We start from the raw sequence: 18,963 nt of genomic DNA, 5'->3' as shown, positions 1-18,963 counted from the left end.
CTAAAGCATAAGCTGACAATGTTGCACTGAGGCAAAAAGCATTTGGGATCTACCGAGCTGCAAGGTTTTGCAATGAACTGTGCGAGGACTAGGATGAAATCGCAACTTATAGTGAATAAATGTAATTTCAAATTGGATTTAATAGAAATAAAGAGAGAAAGAGATAATGAATTAAGGGAGAAAAATGGGAAGGATTTATAAAATACTAAAACCATAGTTTTAAAATTAAACTCCAAACTGGAAATTAATATGTCAGATTGGGAATTATGTCACTAAAAGGGTACTTAGACTAGAAAGACTAATAATTAACTTTCTTCATGAATTTAGTAGATATCTGAGAACTTAAAGCAACTTCATACCATTTGATGCACATCAATGACAAACCAGAAAGCATGATGCCATTTGCGTGAAATAACTTGGGCAACTTTTGAATATTTGAGTTTAGCCACGTATCTCCCAAAACAACTGAATTTATTCTGCACTCTGCATAAATATCACTGGGTGCCACTGATTACTGCAAGTCTGACAGGAAAACCTGAGCCAGTATTGCTATTTTCTGTTTAACTATAGTAATGTATTTATTGCTGTAACTCTGAAACTATTCCAACTCAGAGAAAGAATTTGAAGTTCTTAACCACTTTGAAGCCATTTTGTCCTACATTACACAACTTTACAGTTTAGAAAAATAATATAATAATAATATTTTAGTATTATGAAAATTTGGGGTGATGTAACTGAGACCTCATTGAAACGATGAAGATCATTATTCCATTAAAGCAATTTTTCAAGAAAAGCAGCCTGTTCTCTCAAACATGTACAATAAGAATTTACAGCAACACGAGATTTAACTAATGCTTGGAGATTCAAAAACCTAAAATGAAAATATTAGATTACCACCATCACGAATAGAAAATATACTGCATTTTGTTTTATTGCAACTGAATATTCAAATCTTTCAATATGATTTGTCACTTTTCCCTTTTGTGCACCTTTGGTGTACCACAATCACTACACAATGCATTAAATGCCCAGACAGATAAAGTACAAAATGTACATACAGAGAAAATAAATCACATCCATCTATTAAAAACCTTCCATCACAAAATCCTTTTATTTTGTCAAAATACATTCAGTATTATGTTGTATACCTTAAAACCCTTGTGTTAAAAGGCACAAACATACAAACAAAATGAACAGTGTAATACGTAACACTGACATATTATTCACACTTACAAACACATAAGAAGTTTATGAGGTAGATACCATTTGTTGAACTGCCAAAGTGTTACAAATATTTCTTAACTAGTGAACAACTTGTTACATCTTCTGCTTAACCATATACATAGGAACTCTACAATTATATTTTAAAATACTCTTAATAACTCAAATGAACTGGTATTACAGCAGGATGCACTCCATCTATTAATTTAGCAAAAGTAATGATTACAATCTTGATTCACGTGTGTTAAGACTTTCTCTATCATGAGTGTAAATGGAAAAAATGGAAGAAATACAAAATTCGAGCAACCATCATGTAATGATCTGAAGGATGGAACATCACAATTCAAAAAGAACACCAGCAACTAAACTGGATTAAGAAATATTAGGGGGAACCTAGAGATAGCTCAAGTCAGGGAGCCAACTCAGGAAACAAATTTATTTATGTGAAAGAGTGCAACAGTTCCATGGTCAGTGGTATACAAAATTAAAATATTAAGCAGTGAAACAAAGAAAGAGTACACATTTCTACAGAAAGAGAAAGTATAACAAATCATTGTACGTCTTTTATTTTATAGTTGGGAAATGAAGCTATATGCAAAGGAACAGTGAAATCTAATTCTGCTACAAAAGAAAACCAGCTGTGCAAGATCACAGGTTAGACTTTGCTGACCGGGAAATAAACAGCCTATCAGACTTCTACTTGCCCTTGGCCTTTCATGCCTAGTAATCAAGAATCCAAAAATTAAAGGCAGCACAGCACCTTAGACCAACAAGACCCGTGTGAACAGACATGTAACCTTCACCAAATAAAAAAAAACACTCTCAGGCTATTTTAAGTACTTTTTAAACCAGTTTTGGAAATCATAATCTCCCATGAACAGCAATATAGTAATCTGTTCTACTACTGTTGACTGAGAGATAAATATTGGCCAGGACACCAAGCCAGTAATTCCTCAGATTTTCAAAATATTGGGATTATGTCCTATGTGACATAAGCATGAGACTTTACTATACTGCTTAAGTATTTGAAGAGAGACCTGAATCTGCAAACTTCTAACCCACTACTACAGACAGGGATGTTTAACATCTAAAAAAAAGATGAGGAATGATTAATAAGCCATTCAGAATTTGAATCAGAAAGAGGGAAATTTAATAGTAGGCCAATTCACACTGGATTTACATCATTCCCTAAGGTTGACATCGGTGTAGTTTGCCTTCTGCATTTACCTGATCACAACAGGGGGACTGTGCAGTAATTTGGCTTCAGGCAATTCATTCTGAGGCACTATCTCTGAAAAGTCCAGTCATGGCTGTCAAATGTCTCTGAACTATTTTTCAAAATATCTCATAATAATTAGATCAATAGTCAAACAATTTACATAGACATAAATACGTATGATAATAAAAAATAAATTAAAAGAACATTTAGAAGTCCCATATTTTAAAAATTAAGTAATAATAATAAATAAACCATTTGTCTGCACTTTTTACTAATGGTTGGAGACTCCAATCTACACAATCTACATAAACCATAGCTGGATCATAGCTAGTAGGCCTAGTTTAAAGCTTTGCCACTGGACTGAAAGGAAAAGCAGGAAATCAAATGTATATCTGATCTTTAGCTCATCTAGGTGACTTAGGCTTCAATGCACATGCACAGAAATCAGAGGAAGGAAGACCCTATGGAACAGGCAAGCATAAGTCAGCCATCAATTTCAAAACTCAGGTATAGAAAGTGAAAGAACAAAGACTGAGAAAGTAAAATTACATTTTTTAAGAAAAGGCCACTACAATAATTATAAATTGAAGGAATATTAATTCATAGTCCTGACAAAAGATCAACATAAATTATTAACTTTATCTCCCTCCACAAGTGTTAACTAACGCATTGAACAATAACACCATTTCCTCCTATATGAATGTCAACTTTAATGCTAAGATCAGAGATTGTTTGGTACTAATTAAAATTTACAGCGCTACTTTAAACTGGAAAACACAAGCCATAACAATCTTATGTTGAATCTAGTCTATAGCCACAAGTAAAATACCTAACTTCATTCTATTAAATATAGTTAAATGTTAAGTCTAAAGCCAATATGGTATTTCAAAGAACCATGCATCACAGACAACATATAAAATTTCTACAGACAACCCTACATGTGCAATCGGTGAATGTATAGTAGCTTTGCAGTTTCACCTAAACAGCAGTAAGAATAAAACAGCTGTTAATTTCACTAGTTCTTTTTTAAAGAGAATTGCACCCTGAAATATTTGTGAAAGCTTAAAAGTACCAATTCTAATATTTCATTAATTTTGTTTTATAAATACATGGTAATCCTTTCATGTATTATTGGTATAAGAGTATAACAGTAAAACAATATCTTTTAAATTTGGGTACGATATAGTACGTACCAATAATTTGGATGTATCAGGATAATTGAAGAGATAGATTGAATGCCATGTGTGCAACTGCATAGAATAAGAGTAACCACTGGCGTAAAACAGGAGTAAATTTGGATTACTTTCTTAGTGTAAGCTCTGAGAGGAATATAATACTAAATAAAATAAAATGAAATAAAATCAATTATGTCTTTACAAAAGCTGTCTTCTACTGATTGGAACTGGGTAGAGCAGGTAAGAGTGCAGTCTGGACCAAAAGGCATTATAATTTTTTAAAATCTTGCATGGATGCACATGTTTGCCTCATAATATTTAACGCGTGCATGTGTAGCTCTCCAACAGCCAGCAACTTTAAATTCCAATACAGGACTCTGTGTTCAGTCTTGACTTATTTACAGTGAAGTGCTATCCTGTGTATACAAAGTGGAAAGAAGGTTTAGCACAGAGATAGCACATATATTAAATAATGATTATTTTACTAATAAGATGATGAGCTAGCTTGATTGCTATCCCAATTCTCAGTTTCCTCTCGTTTTGTAGCCATAGATTTTCATTTGATTTCTGGTATGATTAAGAAGCTTAAAGACAATTTCTTATGTGAATAAGGACAAAATAGATTTGAAAACAGGCAACAAAGAAATAGTCCAGATTTGCATTTTTTTTTGTGCTCCTAGACTTCTAATAAACAAGGTTGCAACAACTGATATTATACTTTATACTTTATTGTCGCCAAACAATTGATACTAGAACGTACAATCATCACAGCGATATTTGATTCTGCGCTTCGCATTCCCTGGAGTACAAATCAAAATATTACAAGTTATTCCAAGTACAGCTATCATGATACCAGCACATTATCAATTTACACCCTCTAATTCAAGCATTCATTGGCATTAAAGTATCATAACTACAATAGTAGTAGCTTTTCCTGCTATTTGTGCAATAAAAGAACAGGACATTTATAAGGTTAACTTTAGCTTTCAGATCCAATGTTGACATATTATATCTCAGATTTGGAATTAACTGAAACATCAGCATTCCAATTACTTCCACAGCATTTGTTATGAAGAACTTTATATAAGAGGGAAGCACTTTCATCCTCCCTTACATAATCTCCAGAAATTAGAATAGGCAAATTGAAGTGTTGCATAAAATCAGTTACACGTAATCAAATATGATTTTAAAAAAGAAATACAATTTATATTGCCATAAAATGAGAACTTCAGTCACTGAACATTTAGATTCAAGTTTTTCAATGTAATTCCCAAATGGTTGTGCAAAATTACAAAAGAAACTGGCAATTTTTAAAACAAATATTTTAATTTGCAGCAGATGCTCTTTTAAATTAAATGTTAGAACTACAAAAAAAACTTTATTGACCAACGTCTCCAACGAAATGTGTCAATTTCTCAGCCTTCCAAAAACAATGGAACTTTACTTTTCATTAAATACTCTTTCTCTGTTGAAATCTTCAAAAATCAGGAAACTCGGCCAATACCTAAAGAAAGACTTGATTAATATCAGAACTTCCGAAACACTTCATAACCAATAATACTTTCTTTTAAAGCCAAGCCACTTTCGTAATTTAAAAAAAGGAAGTCAAATTGCACACAGCAAGTTCCAATAATCAGAAATATTAAGATGACGAATTATTCTGTTTTTTTTTAGTGATGATGATTGAGGAGAATACTGACTAGGTAACACTCCTGCCCTAGGATTACTTACATGCAAATGAGAATGCAGATAGGGCTTCAATTCAGCATTTTTTCCAAAAGTATGAGTGGAGCACTTGCATACTAATTGTCATCCTACAGTTTTGGGCTAAGGTCAATGGAATGGAAATTCAATGAACAATCTTCAAAAATGTTGTTAACTGAATCACAAATAACACTTGAGGTTCACTAATACTTCATTTGATTCAAATGATTGAACAATTTAAGGACTACTCTCAGAAGGTAGAACAGAATCTGATGCAGAGGCAGTAACATTTGCCTATTCACTCATTGCAGCAGATTTTAAAACGTGCTTACCTTTTCCATTAATTCTTCATTTTCTTATTATCAATAGTAATTTTCACAATTTTCTATTCTTCATATAACACATGATAAAACAAGAATATTCAAAACTTCCATGACATTACCCCCCACCCCCCCAAACTGGATCATAATTCCAAGACGCATAAATGAGAATTGACAGGATACATTGTGGAGGAACAAATTTTAATGCAAGCAGTGAAAGAATAAAAGAACAAGTACACCTTCATCTTTAAATATTCATTTTAATTTATCAACAATGCAACAGTAAAACCCACATAAATATGCTCAGCAAAGATAAAATCATAAACCTACAATATATGTACAAAGTAAACAGCAATGAAAATAAATGGAGGCAAGTCCATTTATCTCCATGGAAATGATAATAATATTGACTATTTGACTTGTCCTTAATATGTGAAATCAAGGACTAGAGAACTGGTTTTCTACCGGCAACCACTGAAACTATCTGTCAGTTTGTGGGAGGGAAGGGGAATTGAATTGATGAGGCATAGGGATTTTCACTTTCAAGTTATTTTTCTTTCACAGATTTAGAAACATACAGACTTTAAGGTGCTAGTTAAGCTATTTTCTAGACCAAACATTGAGTATTTGTTCAACAGGCTGAGGAAAATTTTATAAATGTTATTCATTCAATTTGTATTTCACTTTTTGTGTCCTCGCCTAACATTTCCTATCCCCATCTTAACACTTTAATGAAAACATTTAATTTCTGCTAAAAGAAATGGAAACAAATCATCATTTGGAGGAAGCAGCACACACAAAATGCTGGTGGAACGCAGCAGGCCAGGCAGCATCTATAGGAAGAAGTAAAGTTGATGTTTCGGGCCGAGACGTCAACTGCACTTCTTCCTATAGATGCTGCCTGGCCTGCTGCGTTCCACCAGCATTTTGTGTGTGTTGCTTGAATTTCTAGCATCTGCAGATTTTCTCGTGTTATCATTTGGAGGAGTGCGTTTAGGGCAACCTTAGCAGAGCTCTGAAGTAGTTAGTTAGGCAAAGATACAGTAATAGCAATATTTAGCAATAGTTTGTAGAATGGTCCTGGAAAATCCTAAAATATTCGTTATAAATTTAGAAGATTCTCTCAAAGACAATCTAATTTTACAGAAATTTGACTGAAACTGTAATTTCAGAAAAATAATTTGTCAAATTCAAGGTTATCCAGTTTTCAAAGGGTTATTCTTCATCACTTTATCTCAGTGATATCTGCTCCCCAATAAATTAGTCATTTACAAGATGAATGATTTTCATATTTAACAAGTCATGGGTCCTATACTTTACTCATATCGAAACTGTGGTAACATCTTTTCTGCTAATAAAGTTTACTTAACTATTAACGTCATTGTACAGTACTAGCTTAGACACAGTACAATCCCTGAACAGAACCACTCAACTTCTCAGAATTGCCTAAAATCTATCCCATTTTGCAATATTAACAGTCTTTCTCTCTCCCTATCCCTCCAGCTTCCAAAATTTTATTAGCTTCCATTCCATCTCTATTTTTGAAGTCTTTTGAGACACTAGAGGCAACAACACACACGTGTTGATTCATGAAATACTAATTCTGAGCTACATCACTGCATTGCAATGGCCAATACAAGAACAACCAAATGCAAACACAAATAAAATAGTTTAGGCAAAAATAGACTTTTTATAGGACTGACCCAACCAACTAGGAGTGGTCAGAACAGTAAACATAAAGATTTTTTTTAAAATGCTGTAAATACTCAGCAGATCAAAATGCATCTTTAGAGGGGAAAGCTAAATTACCATTTCATGTCTATGTCCCTCAACGGAATATTGAAAGTTTGAAGTTTGCAGTACATCATAGAAGTCACTGCAGATATACAAAGATTATTAGAATACAAATAGTGAAGTCAGACAATTCTTCCCTGAGTTCTGCTTTAAGGATGATATGTGCAGTCAAATGATCTGAAGATGGTTTTATAAGGTTCAGATTATAGCATAAAGTCACTGGATTTTGTTTTGTAATATGCGATATGGCTCAATGATGCCTATTCTTTCGAAATCAAAATAACCCAGTTCCAGTACGTGTATTCTAGTTTCATTATTGCTTCAGTGTTTTCCCCCTAATGTAAACTAAAAAGCTCAACTCTGCAGCAACTCTTACACATGATTTATAACATATTAAAAACAGCAGCAACACATTTCAGCAAGGAATTCTTAAAGAAGTATTCCAAATTATAATAGGAGTTAAAATGAACCAATACACCTGAGCACTAATCTACTTTAAGCAGCAGGATAATGATTTGATTCTCCATGTGATTGAAAGTTTATTCTTGACTTTCAAATGGAATCCAGATGTTGGGCAGGAGGTGGAAACTTGCAGCAGTGGATAACCAACCAACTTGTTCTCCCATACCTCCAGCCAAGATTTCTGACACAGAAATGGGAGTAGGCCTCTCCCTAACTTGGCTTGGATGAGTTCACTTAAAGATAAGAGACTAGTTGAGATGCCAGCCTGGACTGGTTTGAATTAGGTGAGTCCAGAGGCAATAAAATAGGTAGCCAATGAGTTGAAATAATACACAGCCATGCAGTAGTGCTGAGGGGAAGAAAAGTGGTTTATAGAGATGATATGGGTGGAAAAACAACCCTTGGTCAACAAGATAACAGAATGTAACCTGTCTGATTCAGCGTTAGTCATGGAGAGACTATGGAGTTAGTGACTGTGAATAAAGATTACAGGAGGACCAAATGATGGTACATCAAGAACGTACTGCCAGACAAAATGATTATCGATGAAAACTCATTAACAATCATTAAGAGAAAAATAAATGATGCATTGGGGAGATTATGGCATGAATCAAGTCTTTGCTGTCATAATATAAATATTTCTGATAATTGGTTTACCACAATAATAGTTATTATCCTGGTTAATCAATTAATGACAATGTCTACGAATAGACAGATCAAGCTCTACGCTCATGTGATTGCAAAACATTGTGACAGAAATCAGGCTAAATACTCCAGATTTATCACAAGAACTGAAGATTTTAAAAATACAAATGAATCAATATATAAGATAAAGATCATATGTTTCAGATAGAGAGCTACTTCAAAAGGGTTCTAACATATTCCTCCTAAGAAAGTTTTTTCTCTTCTTAGATGCTGACTGAACTGCTAGAAACTCTATCATTCTCTTTTCTTACTGCAGAATTTCATTGTACATAGGCTTTTTAACTGTAAGTATTCAACAAGCGGTAGCATTTGAATATTGAGCAATAAATTCAATTTAATTCAAATTTAGCACCCTCTATTGCAGTTGGTTACAGTAGCACCGTTTCACCTCATACTGAATGTGGTACTGGAGAATGACATACAATCTCTCTGTGTTGGACACGTGTCCTAAATAAAATGAGTATAAAATGTCAGTCAGAATCTATTGAATGAAAGTATTTGTCCCATAACTTGCCATCAGCCAACAATCTCATCAAAACATTTGTATAGTAGTTTAATTCAGATTATCTAGAAAATTCAGTTATATTTGGTTAAGAAATTATTTTAAGCCGTGAAAACTTTGCTGTTCAGGAAAATGTGATGACACATTCCTATAGCAGAATTTATTGGTTTGAGTTTCAAAATACTGTTTATAGGACAAATTTCTTCTCTAATATTGTGTACTTTACCTTAGATGTAGATCTAAACTTTTCTGACATGATCATTGGTCACACTGCATAAAAGTGAGTTCATTCTTTCCAGCATGGATGTGGCTCCCCTCCACAAGCAATCATTTTCTTTATTTAGAGATACAGTATGGTAACAGGCCCTAATGCTCAACAAGCCCTCGTGGCCCAATTACACCCGAGACCAACCCGTATGTCTTCCGAACTTAGTAGAAAACTAGATCATCCAGAGGAAACCCATGCAGTCATGGGAAGAACGTACAAATTCCTTACAGACAGCGGCAGAAATGAACCCAGGTCACTGGTGCTGTAACAGTGTTACACTAATTACTAAATAATAGAAAAACTATTTTGGACTTCCTCTAAAATATAAGCAGCATATCTACTGAAAAATCAAAAAGCCTTAGAAAGCTAGTCATATCTGAGTTGTCACACAGATGGTTTGCTTGTGAGTATATTACTAATTTAAAGGCATACAATCATAAAGGCCCACCACAACAAATGCTTATTTCGTCCTGATCATGCTGAAAAATACTCCGCTCTTTCAAGTCCTGCAAGACTTGTTTTGAACCAGAAGCCATTACTGTCACTCCTGAGACAATGAAATGTAATTCCAACTTTCAGAAATAAAATTGATTCAGATCTGGAAGGACATTAAATAGAAATTGTAACTAGAACTTTACAGAAGCTTAACCCATTCTTTAGAAAGATTTGGAAACCATGAATTAAGGTGTTCCGTGTAAGCTTCAAATGTGCAGACAATGGGAAAAATTTACAATCTTTAATATTTGCAATCTTTTGACAAGGAAAGTCAATGTATATTGTCCTTTATAATCTCCATTTAACAAAGCATAATAAATACCATAAAACTAGGCATTTCTTTACGTCTTCTTAATATGGGTGTTACTTATAGACCAAAACAACTCATTAGGAGTTCATAAAATGGTATTATGACCATAAATTGGAGTAACAGCAGCTGTAATATTAGTTAATCAATATTACACACAGCTGCAATCTTTCAGATTTTGAACCAATGATTCTTTATGCTCACTGCATAAAGAGAAATTCTGTGGTTAAGTGTTCCAACATACTATTTAAATTTTTAACATGCCCTCTTGTTGTAGGCAAAAATGTAAGAACTCTGGGTGACATGTTGTGAAGTTACAAATTTGTAAACCTAAATAAATTTTAAGATGTGCTGAAACTCATCTTGTTTGGATACCCAAATCAAATCTAACAATGCACCAGGTTTAAGTTGGATCAGGCATTGGCCTGTTCACTTTTTATTATGTTTATAGCCTAGCAGACCTTTTTCAGGTGTCAGAATAGACATGCTCACCTTCAAATTGTCATACATTAGCAATGTTTTATCAGATTTCCTAATGATGATTTTACTAAAGATGTTTACAGATCCCAGTCAGATAATACTACCCAATTTCTTTACAAAGGCAGAAGTTGTAATTCAGTGTTCAGAATAATAAAAAGTATCCACCACATTTTCTTAATGAAATTATTATTCTTATGAAATCCTGTCCCATTAAATTGAATGGGAACGCAAGCTCATTTGAGATATCTGATTACACTGAACAAACCTAAACTGATCAGACCCTTGCTTACTCAGTTTATTTAGCGAAGGTAAATGAATTCACAACAATTTCAAGCATTAAAACAGAAAATATTATCTATATTTTCTAAAGAAAAATATCTTGGAACAAAGCACAGTATTTTTGACATTCTTAGCCATACCTGGCTTTAAGAAACTATTATTTGCAACAGGCCGTTATGTAACAGAAAATAAAGGCATTCTAGTTCTGGTAACAGCAATATTTTATTTCTTTTATCACTTTTCTCAATCTGCTCGATCTTTGCCATGTCACTGTGTCACAAAAAAAAGCTATGATTTTTGTTATGACGATCTTTCCTCACCATTTTCTTCCCTACCTACCTGTAATCATCAAATACAAGTAAGGGATATTTCATCATTTGCGCTCATATTTTATTAGAGGCCACAATTCCAATTTGAGGCATATTCTACATACATCCGTCTAGGCTGCGCCACTGGTAGATTATAAAGAGAAGAATTCACAGAGAATTTTTACCTTTATAACCTAAAGAAAGAGCCCAGCTGAATATACTTCAGCACTTTTCTGACTCAGATTACTTAAATCAGTGGAAGTAGGGGACCAAACATTCAGTTAGGTTGCTGGATATATTTACTGAACATTACAGGTTGTTATATTCACCTTCAATTAAAAATTAAACCAAAGTTTTCAGGAACACAGTTTTATTTTCTTTGATAAGTGCATGAAACTGAAAGCAGATTATTGATCTGGTTTGGTAACTGGCCAAGCATCAGGAGACAGAGTGGATGGATAGCCACTGTGGACAAGTACTTAGTCCACAGGGTATATGCTGGGGCCTCAACTATTTGCCATGTGCATTATGGGCATCAATTTTGTTGATGAACAAAACCAGGCAGCACTATAAATAGATAAAAATAAGCTACGAACAGGAAAAAATATATATAATCAATGTACTTCAAGAGATCACACAGGTGGATCTACATAGGATTACCAGCATACTTAATAATAGTTTAAAACTCAAGGCAGTAGTCATCCAAAGAGAGTTGGGGATCCTTATACAGAAGTCATTAAAATATCCCGTACACATACAGAAAATTTTGTAGAGCTGACTGAGAATCAAAATGCAACAGAGTAGAAGCCAAGTTGTAACTACACATAGCTGTGCAAAGAGTACTGCATTCAAATCTGCCAATCACTGGCTTGACCAGAAAGGTAGCTGGATTCTAATGCTTAAATTTTGAAGACATTACATAGACATAGTTGAAAACCTTGGAAATTAAATATTGAAAGACATCTGATTTCCCTTCTTATTAAGACTTTAAAGGGAATCAATAGGATACATTGACAGAAAGTTTCTAGTTGTTAGGCTGTCTAGTAATATGAATTATAGTGTAAAATATATAAAACTAGATTGTTCAGAAGTGAAGATCAAAAATACATCTAAAACACAGTAGAGATTTGGAACTGTTCCCAAAATTAAAGTTGATGCCTAGTCAGGTGCTAAGCTGAAATATAAAAGTAACATATCTTTGCTATTCAATTATGGTATATAAATGCATAGTTAGTACAAGGCATTACATTGTAGATCACTCATAATTGCTTGAATGGTTCAACAGGTTCCAGGGACTAAAAAGCCTTTTTCTCTGCTCCTGAGGAGATAAGTTCGGAAAAAGTCACGTTTCCAAAAAAGTGTGCCTGAAAATTAATCAAGAATTATGGATAATAACTAGCTTTGTAAAGATTTATGAAGATTTTGAACATATATGATTCCATACCACTCAGGAGACAACTTCAATTTTAAGCAAAACTTCCCACTCAGAATTTATAAGATTTCTCTCACAAAAATTAACTTTTTAATTTTTTTCTTCAGTGCCTGATATATGCTTATGGTTCCTTATTTCTACTCTAACCATGGTAATACATTGTTGAAACTAGATTATTTTTTGACTAATTGTTGTTAGTTATTATTTTACCTCATTATAATGTGGATCTATTTTGATGCACATACTTGTACAAATACAAATAAAATTAATCATCTGTACATCATCCTTTAAATTACCACAACAAATAAAAACGGGTTGTCATCCTCAAGTACTGAAAGAAACCAACTTTATTTTTGTTATATATCAGTTCTGCTTCATGTTTCTAATAAATTTTGTGACCTTCCTTACATTAGCAAGTTTCCACTTTATTACAGATGACTTCCTATAGGAAAGAGGGCCACTCACATTTGAAAACTGGATTTCACAATTTTACCCACTTACAACCAGGTCTGTGGAGTAGTTCAAGTCCATACACCCGTTCTAACAAATGGAAATTTAAAAATGTGAACTAAGAGGCTACAAAATGAACAAACGTATAAACACACTACAAAAAATAGTGTTATCAGTAAAATTTCCATTTTATATTAAGATACATTCAATATTTAAGAGGTTAATGTGTTGAATTATCACTTGGTTTGCAGCAGCAACACTTTCTGCCAGCAGAAAACAAATGCTCTGCCAGGAGCCAGCAAATGCATCGGCTTTTGCTTAAGTGCAATTAATGAGAAATATATCCAGCAGCAAACTATAAAAATCAAATGTATCCCTATTGTGCTTTTTTATTTACTGCTTACATGCCACACCTAACACTTGCTGGGGATGGATGAAAAGGCCGGGACAATCTGAATGTTCTGAAGGAAAAAATAAGCTTCTAATTTACCACATACCTAACTCTCAAATAATCAGTTAATATGTCAGTATTTGGCTAGAACTAATATGATTGAAATGGGGAGAAAAATCAGGTGGAATCACAAACTTGTTGTCAGTAATGTCAATGTCATTTCTAGTTCCTATCCATTTGTGTAACATCTCTTAAGGAGGCTGTTTCCTCAGAAGTAATTTTATCACCCAAACTGAGTCAAATTGCACAAATAAAGAATAAATTTCCATTCTCTTTATTTTGTAGTAGCAATGTTGTCAGCTGTTCTTTGTAGTACGTTTACTGAATGAATAAATTAAATAAATATACACTGCTTTCTAGTAGTGGCGGGCATCAGGACAAGGGATTAGCAGATTCATTTAAAGCCAATTCTACTCTGATGGAAAATAACTGAAATGGATTGAATCTTCACGTTGTCCTTTTCTGATAAAATCAATAGATTTAGGGGCTGTTTCACATTATTGATGTAGACAAAACAAAAATTTCCTCCTTCATTGGTAAACGCACACACCCATCAACCTCAGCTCCCATCTTCTCTCCTTCTTCAGTGTTAGCCCCACGATTTCCACTGTGAAACCCACACAAAACTGCTGCTACTTGGGAGTATCTTCAGATTTGTCCCGGACTCCCAAAATGTAACGAATCTTTTTTCTGCTGTCACTGCACTTGCTGTTTACCATGGCATAAAATGCCTTGTCCGTCACGTATGCAAACTTCAGCTGAACATATGCTGCAAAATACAAAATGAAGAAATATAAGATCGATGGACAACCTTCAATGAGATTTCTTGACCATGATACTTTAGCCCTAATATTGTATATTGTGTGGGTCTAGTTATCCCAAGAACTGTACTAAGTATGAAGAAAAACATTTATTAACTAACTCCACATTCAGTACAGGAGAGACTTCAAAGAATTAGATGACATTAAAATATAATCAAAGCTTTCAGTGTAACTCACCAAGGTAAACTCAGAGTAGCTTATGGTTTTGTAAAGTTAAAAAAGAGAATTTCACTGAAACAAGCCAAAAATTCTGGAAAAGGTGGCTTGCATTGGCAATTCCTGTGCCAATTCCTGCTCGGAGATGTAGTGTGCCAAGATATGTGTCGACCTCACAAGATGCACCAAGGTAATGCCATTAAAAGGAATCACTCACACACACAGACATATGAACATTAAAAACTCTCACTGACTCCATATAACCATCCTGTCCTACACCATCTTCCATTCACAGCACCAATAGCAATCTATTTTCTCCATCAACCCCCCCCCCACCCCACACACACAGGACTTAGGCAATTAAATGTTGGATAATGAAAAGGCCCTTCATTTGCATTTAGGCTATAGCAGTGAGGAATAGGAGGGAAGAATGGGAAGGAAGGGAGAGGTGCCCTCAAATGCAGTGCATCACCTGGCCACAGGTAACAATACTTTCCTTGGGCATTGAGACCAGCAAGATGCAAGCCGCTTCCTAAATGGGGACATTATGAAACTCAGCACATATAACTAACAATATTTGATTGTGATTATTGCATTCCCTTTGTACTGGTCAATAGTACACATTATTATTAGAACGTATGCTGCTGAATGACCAGAAATATTGTTTTAAACACAGTTTACATAAACATTTCTGTTTTGTCTTTCCGTGTATGAGGAGGGCCACTTCCCTTTCCCCACTTTCGGTTTTCACCTCACCCCAACAGCAGGATACAGTACAGGAGAGGATGCAACAAATAGAGGAATTCAAGGGAATAATGGATGAAGTAGAAAAGGAAGATGTTGATGAACATTTTGTGTCTGACATCCTGCAGCACAACATCAGAGACTTGTATTGCAAGGGATCAGCAAAATAGGTCAGAAGGACATTTGTCATCTAGATATGATAACAAGAGCAATTTATTCCAGGTAAACAACAGGAATTCTGCAGATGCTGGAAATTCAAGCAACACACATCAAAGTTGCTGGTGAACGCAGCAGGCCAAGCAGCATCTATAGGAAGAGGCGCAGTCGACGTTTCAGGCCGAGACCCTTCGTCAGGACTAACTGAAGGAAGAGTGAGTAAGGGATATGAAAGCTGGAGGGGGAGGGGGAGATGCAAAATGATAGGAGAAGACAGGAGGGGGAGGGATAGAGCCCAGAGCTGGACAGGTGATAGGCAAAAGGGGATACGAGAGGATCATGGGACAGGAGGTCCGGGAAGAAAGACGGGGGGGGGGGGGTGACCCAGAGGATGGGCAAGAGGTATATTCAGAGGGACAGAGGGAGAAAAAGGAGAGTGAGAGAAAGAATGTGTGCATAAAAATGAGTAACAGATGGGGTACGAGGGGGAGGTGGGGCCTAGCAGAAGTTAGAGTTAGTCCTGACGAAGGGTCTCGGCCTGAAACGTCGACTGCGCCTCTTCCTATAGATGCTGCTTGGCCTGCTGCGTTCACCAGCAACTTTGATGTGTATTCCAGGTAAAGTTGATTTTGGAACATGTAGCTCTACAATATAGCTACTGCATAATTACTTTTTGTAGATTCTACACTTTTGTGTACTTCCATGTTTTAAAATTTTATTTCAGATTTCCATCATTCACAGTTGCTTCAAGGTGTAGGATGTTTATGCTTAAAACAGGAAGCTATCTATTTCAAGGAAAAGTGTAAGTACTATGTATTCCTTGCTCAGAGGACAACATGGCCAAATTCAGAATAGATACTCTTTATTATATCTCAATAGTGTTAATCTAGTTCAACCTAGGAAGAAAGATCTATTTAATACCAGACTGTAATTTTTTTTTTCCATTTACCACTATTATGTTGAGGCAATGTCATTCCCATGCACCCTCTACCCTTGTGCTTCTATGTAAAAATAATTTGATTATATTGCTGTAAGTAAAGAATTGAGGGTTTTATGATGCTGTAGAATCCAGGCATTTACAACTGTACTGGGTTTTGATGCTACTGCTCAAGGAAAACCTTGTGTCTCTATACCTGAAGAATATATACTTGCCTTTCACTGAAATGTTATAAATCCATCATGATAGACTACGTAGGTGGACCTTTATTCTCTGGAGTTTATAATAATGAAACGTGATTAAAACCATACAAGATGCTGACTGGGATTCACATGATAAATACAGGACTGAGACATGGGGAAATTTCCTAGCAGTTTATAAATCATTAAAATTCTCTACTCCACAGGGCAATGGATATAATGTGGAACTGATGTTGAACAGTCTTGATTTTGAAGACACATAACCTTCCCCTGTTTCTATTTGTTCTGTTCTAAAGTAATCTGCTTCAATTAAGTAGATCTCTATCAGTCCTATCACAGAATCCTACAATCCAAATCCATCCACTAAATTAAAATCAGTTACTTCTCGAGAAACCATTTTGAGTTCTGGACTGTCTTCTTCATGTGTTCAACTGTCATATGATATTTTTAACTAAATACTTGGAAAATGACATTAGTAATTCACATCCCCAAAAGAACTGAGGAAGAGAATTAAAACAGGAAACATATTCAATAACGTTTTGTGAGCCTACAATGAGAAATATCACTCTGATAGGATGAAAATAATTTATTAAAATACCAAAACACTACTATTATAGATCACTTGTGTTGGCACTTTTTCACACTTGCTGAGTAAATACAATTTTATACTTCCTATGGCTTTGTAGTATTAGATTTATGGTTACTACATTATGACATTATTTAAAGCAGGGAAGGAGTAGTGAACATTGCTGTTGAGACAGGTAAGAATTTGGAAATCCCAGGGACACAGAGGTCCTGCTCTAAAATTTTGTTGGATTTGTAGTTTTCTTATGACACTCTTTGTCATTACCTGCTATAAAGATGGCAGCAGGAGGCCATAGGCAGCAACTGGGACAGATCACAACTTGACGGGTGGAATCAGATTGTATCAGTCAAAAAAGGCAATATTGAGGTCAAGTTCAAAGTTTGATGGAGAAAGGTAAGAGAGTCCAGCAGTGAAAAGTGACTGTCAAAAAGTTTGGTTGAAGAATAATGCAGAAGAGAGACCAAAGAAGAACTAATGAAGGATACCCATTATTTCGAACTATAAAAAGCACTTTGGCCTGTCTCTAATTTAGTATCAGATTTCCTGAGTTCAATTGTTAAATGTAAATCATTCCCAAATGAACAGTCATCCTACCCACTTCTACGAAAATGGTGGGAGGCGCATATGCTATTTTTTTGGAAAATGGATTCTTAATCTTAACTCATTTATTATAGGTTTAATGGTCTACCTTATTGACAGCCTCGAAAGATAATTCCAGTATAAAGTTTGGAACTGACACCATCTTAATACTCTTAATTCTATTTTTTAAATGGACAAGCAAACCTAATAAATCAACTTTCTAGACATATTTCTTTTCTATTTTTGAGACCAAACATTAGTTTGAAGTAACTACAGATCAAGTATGCAACTTGCTGACTAAATAAATTGAAAGTGTTGTTTAGTTATCTGAATAATACCTACATTATGGCCTTGTTATACAAATGGGCATGATAGAAATTTGAAATTAATGAAGTGTGGCATACCTTTGATTGCATCCACAACATCTGGATCAAGAGCGGGTCTGGACATGTTGAACCCACTGTTTTTGCCTTTTCCTCGAGCACAATGTGAAGCCAGATGTTGCTCAGTGTAGAAGTATTCCAGCAGAGCTCTTGTAAGTTTGCTTGGGTCACTCCTCTCAGCAGGACTTATGAAATTTAAATTAAGGCAGCTGACTGAAATCCCAGAGCCAGGCTGTACACCTTCCTTTTAAAACAAACAACAAGCAATATTATAAAAGATAGTATTTAAAAACAAATTCATGCACTTAATTACAAAAGGTCAACCAGCTGTATCTTAACAAACTGTAAGTAAATTACTTTGATGAACATGCAAACTAAACTAGTATGCATGTAGGAGTGTGAAACAAATGAGCCAATCACACTAAATATTTCTGTGCTAACATAAAGGGGCATATTTTCCAAAGAACTGTTGGCAGTTACTTCTTATCAATCCAGAAACTATCACCACTGCTACCTTGAGTTCTCCACAGAGTTCAGCACCCGATGTAATTACTCGGCTCTTGTGCTGTGAATGATTCCCCAGTCAGTAATCTGGGCAAAGCCAACGTAAACTGGCACACCTGGTTTGCTGAAAGACATGAGTCATCAGCTCAGACTGAACCCAGCTGAGTCCCAGGTTTGGACTATTCTGTAATCGAATACAAATCTGCAATTCACAGGGGACAACAGTCAACAAATGTCTCACAGTGCTTAGAAATGGGACTAAAGGTTAATCTCAATATAACAGGGACGTTGATGAAGAACACGAATGGCTGTGTTATAACATAAC

General features: G+C 34.9%; 1 protein-coding gene across 3 annotated transcripts in view; it reads right to left on the bottom strand.

Moving 5' to 3' along the window:
• Positions 1–18,963, bottom strand: part of prdm11 (PR domain containing 11) — a 117,122-nt gene that overhangs the window by 9,511 nt on the left and 88,648 nt on the right. Inside the window, exons 9-10 of one of the 3 annotated variants that reach the window (XM_063062224.1) lie at positions 18,156–18,378; positions 6,583–14,341 (exon numbers count right to left, since the gene is read on the bottom strand). The exons of the other annotated variants lie outside the window; for them this stretch is intronic. Coding sequence (XP_062918294.1) covers positions 14,205–14,341; positions 18,156–18,378 — 360 coding nt within the window. The 3' untranslated portion in view covers positions 6,583–14,204. Of the gene's footprint in view, positions 1–6,582; positions 14,342–18,155; positions 18,379–18,963 lie in introns of those variants that run through there. 3 annotated transcript variants of the gene reach the window in all.

This window comes from Mobula hypostoma, chromosome 11 (assembly GCF_963921235.1).
Source record: "Mobula hypostoma chromosome 11, sMobHyp1.1, whole genome shotgun sequence".
Lineage (NCBI taxonomy): Eukaryota > Metazoa > Chordata > Chondrichthyes > Myliobatiformes > Myliobatidae > Mobula > Mobula hypostoma.
The sequence above is the reverse complement of the archived record's forward strand: the minus strand, read 5'-3'. Positions and strand labels throughout refer to the sequence as shown.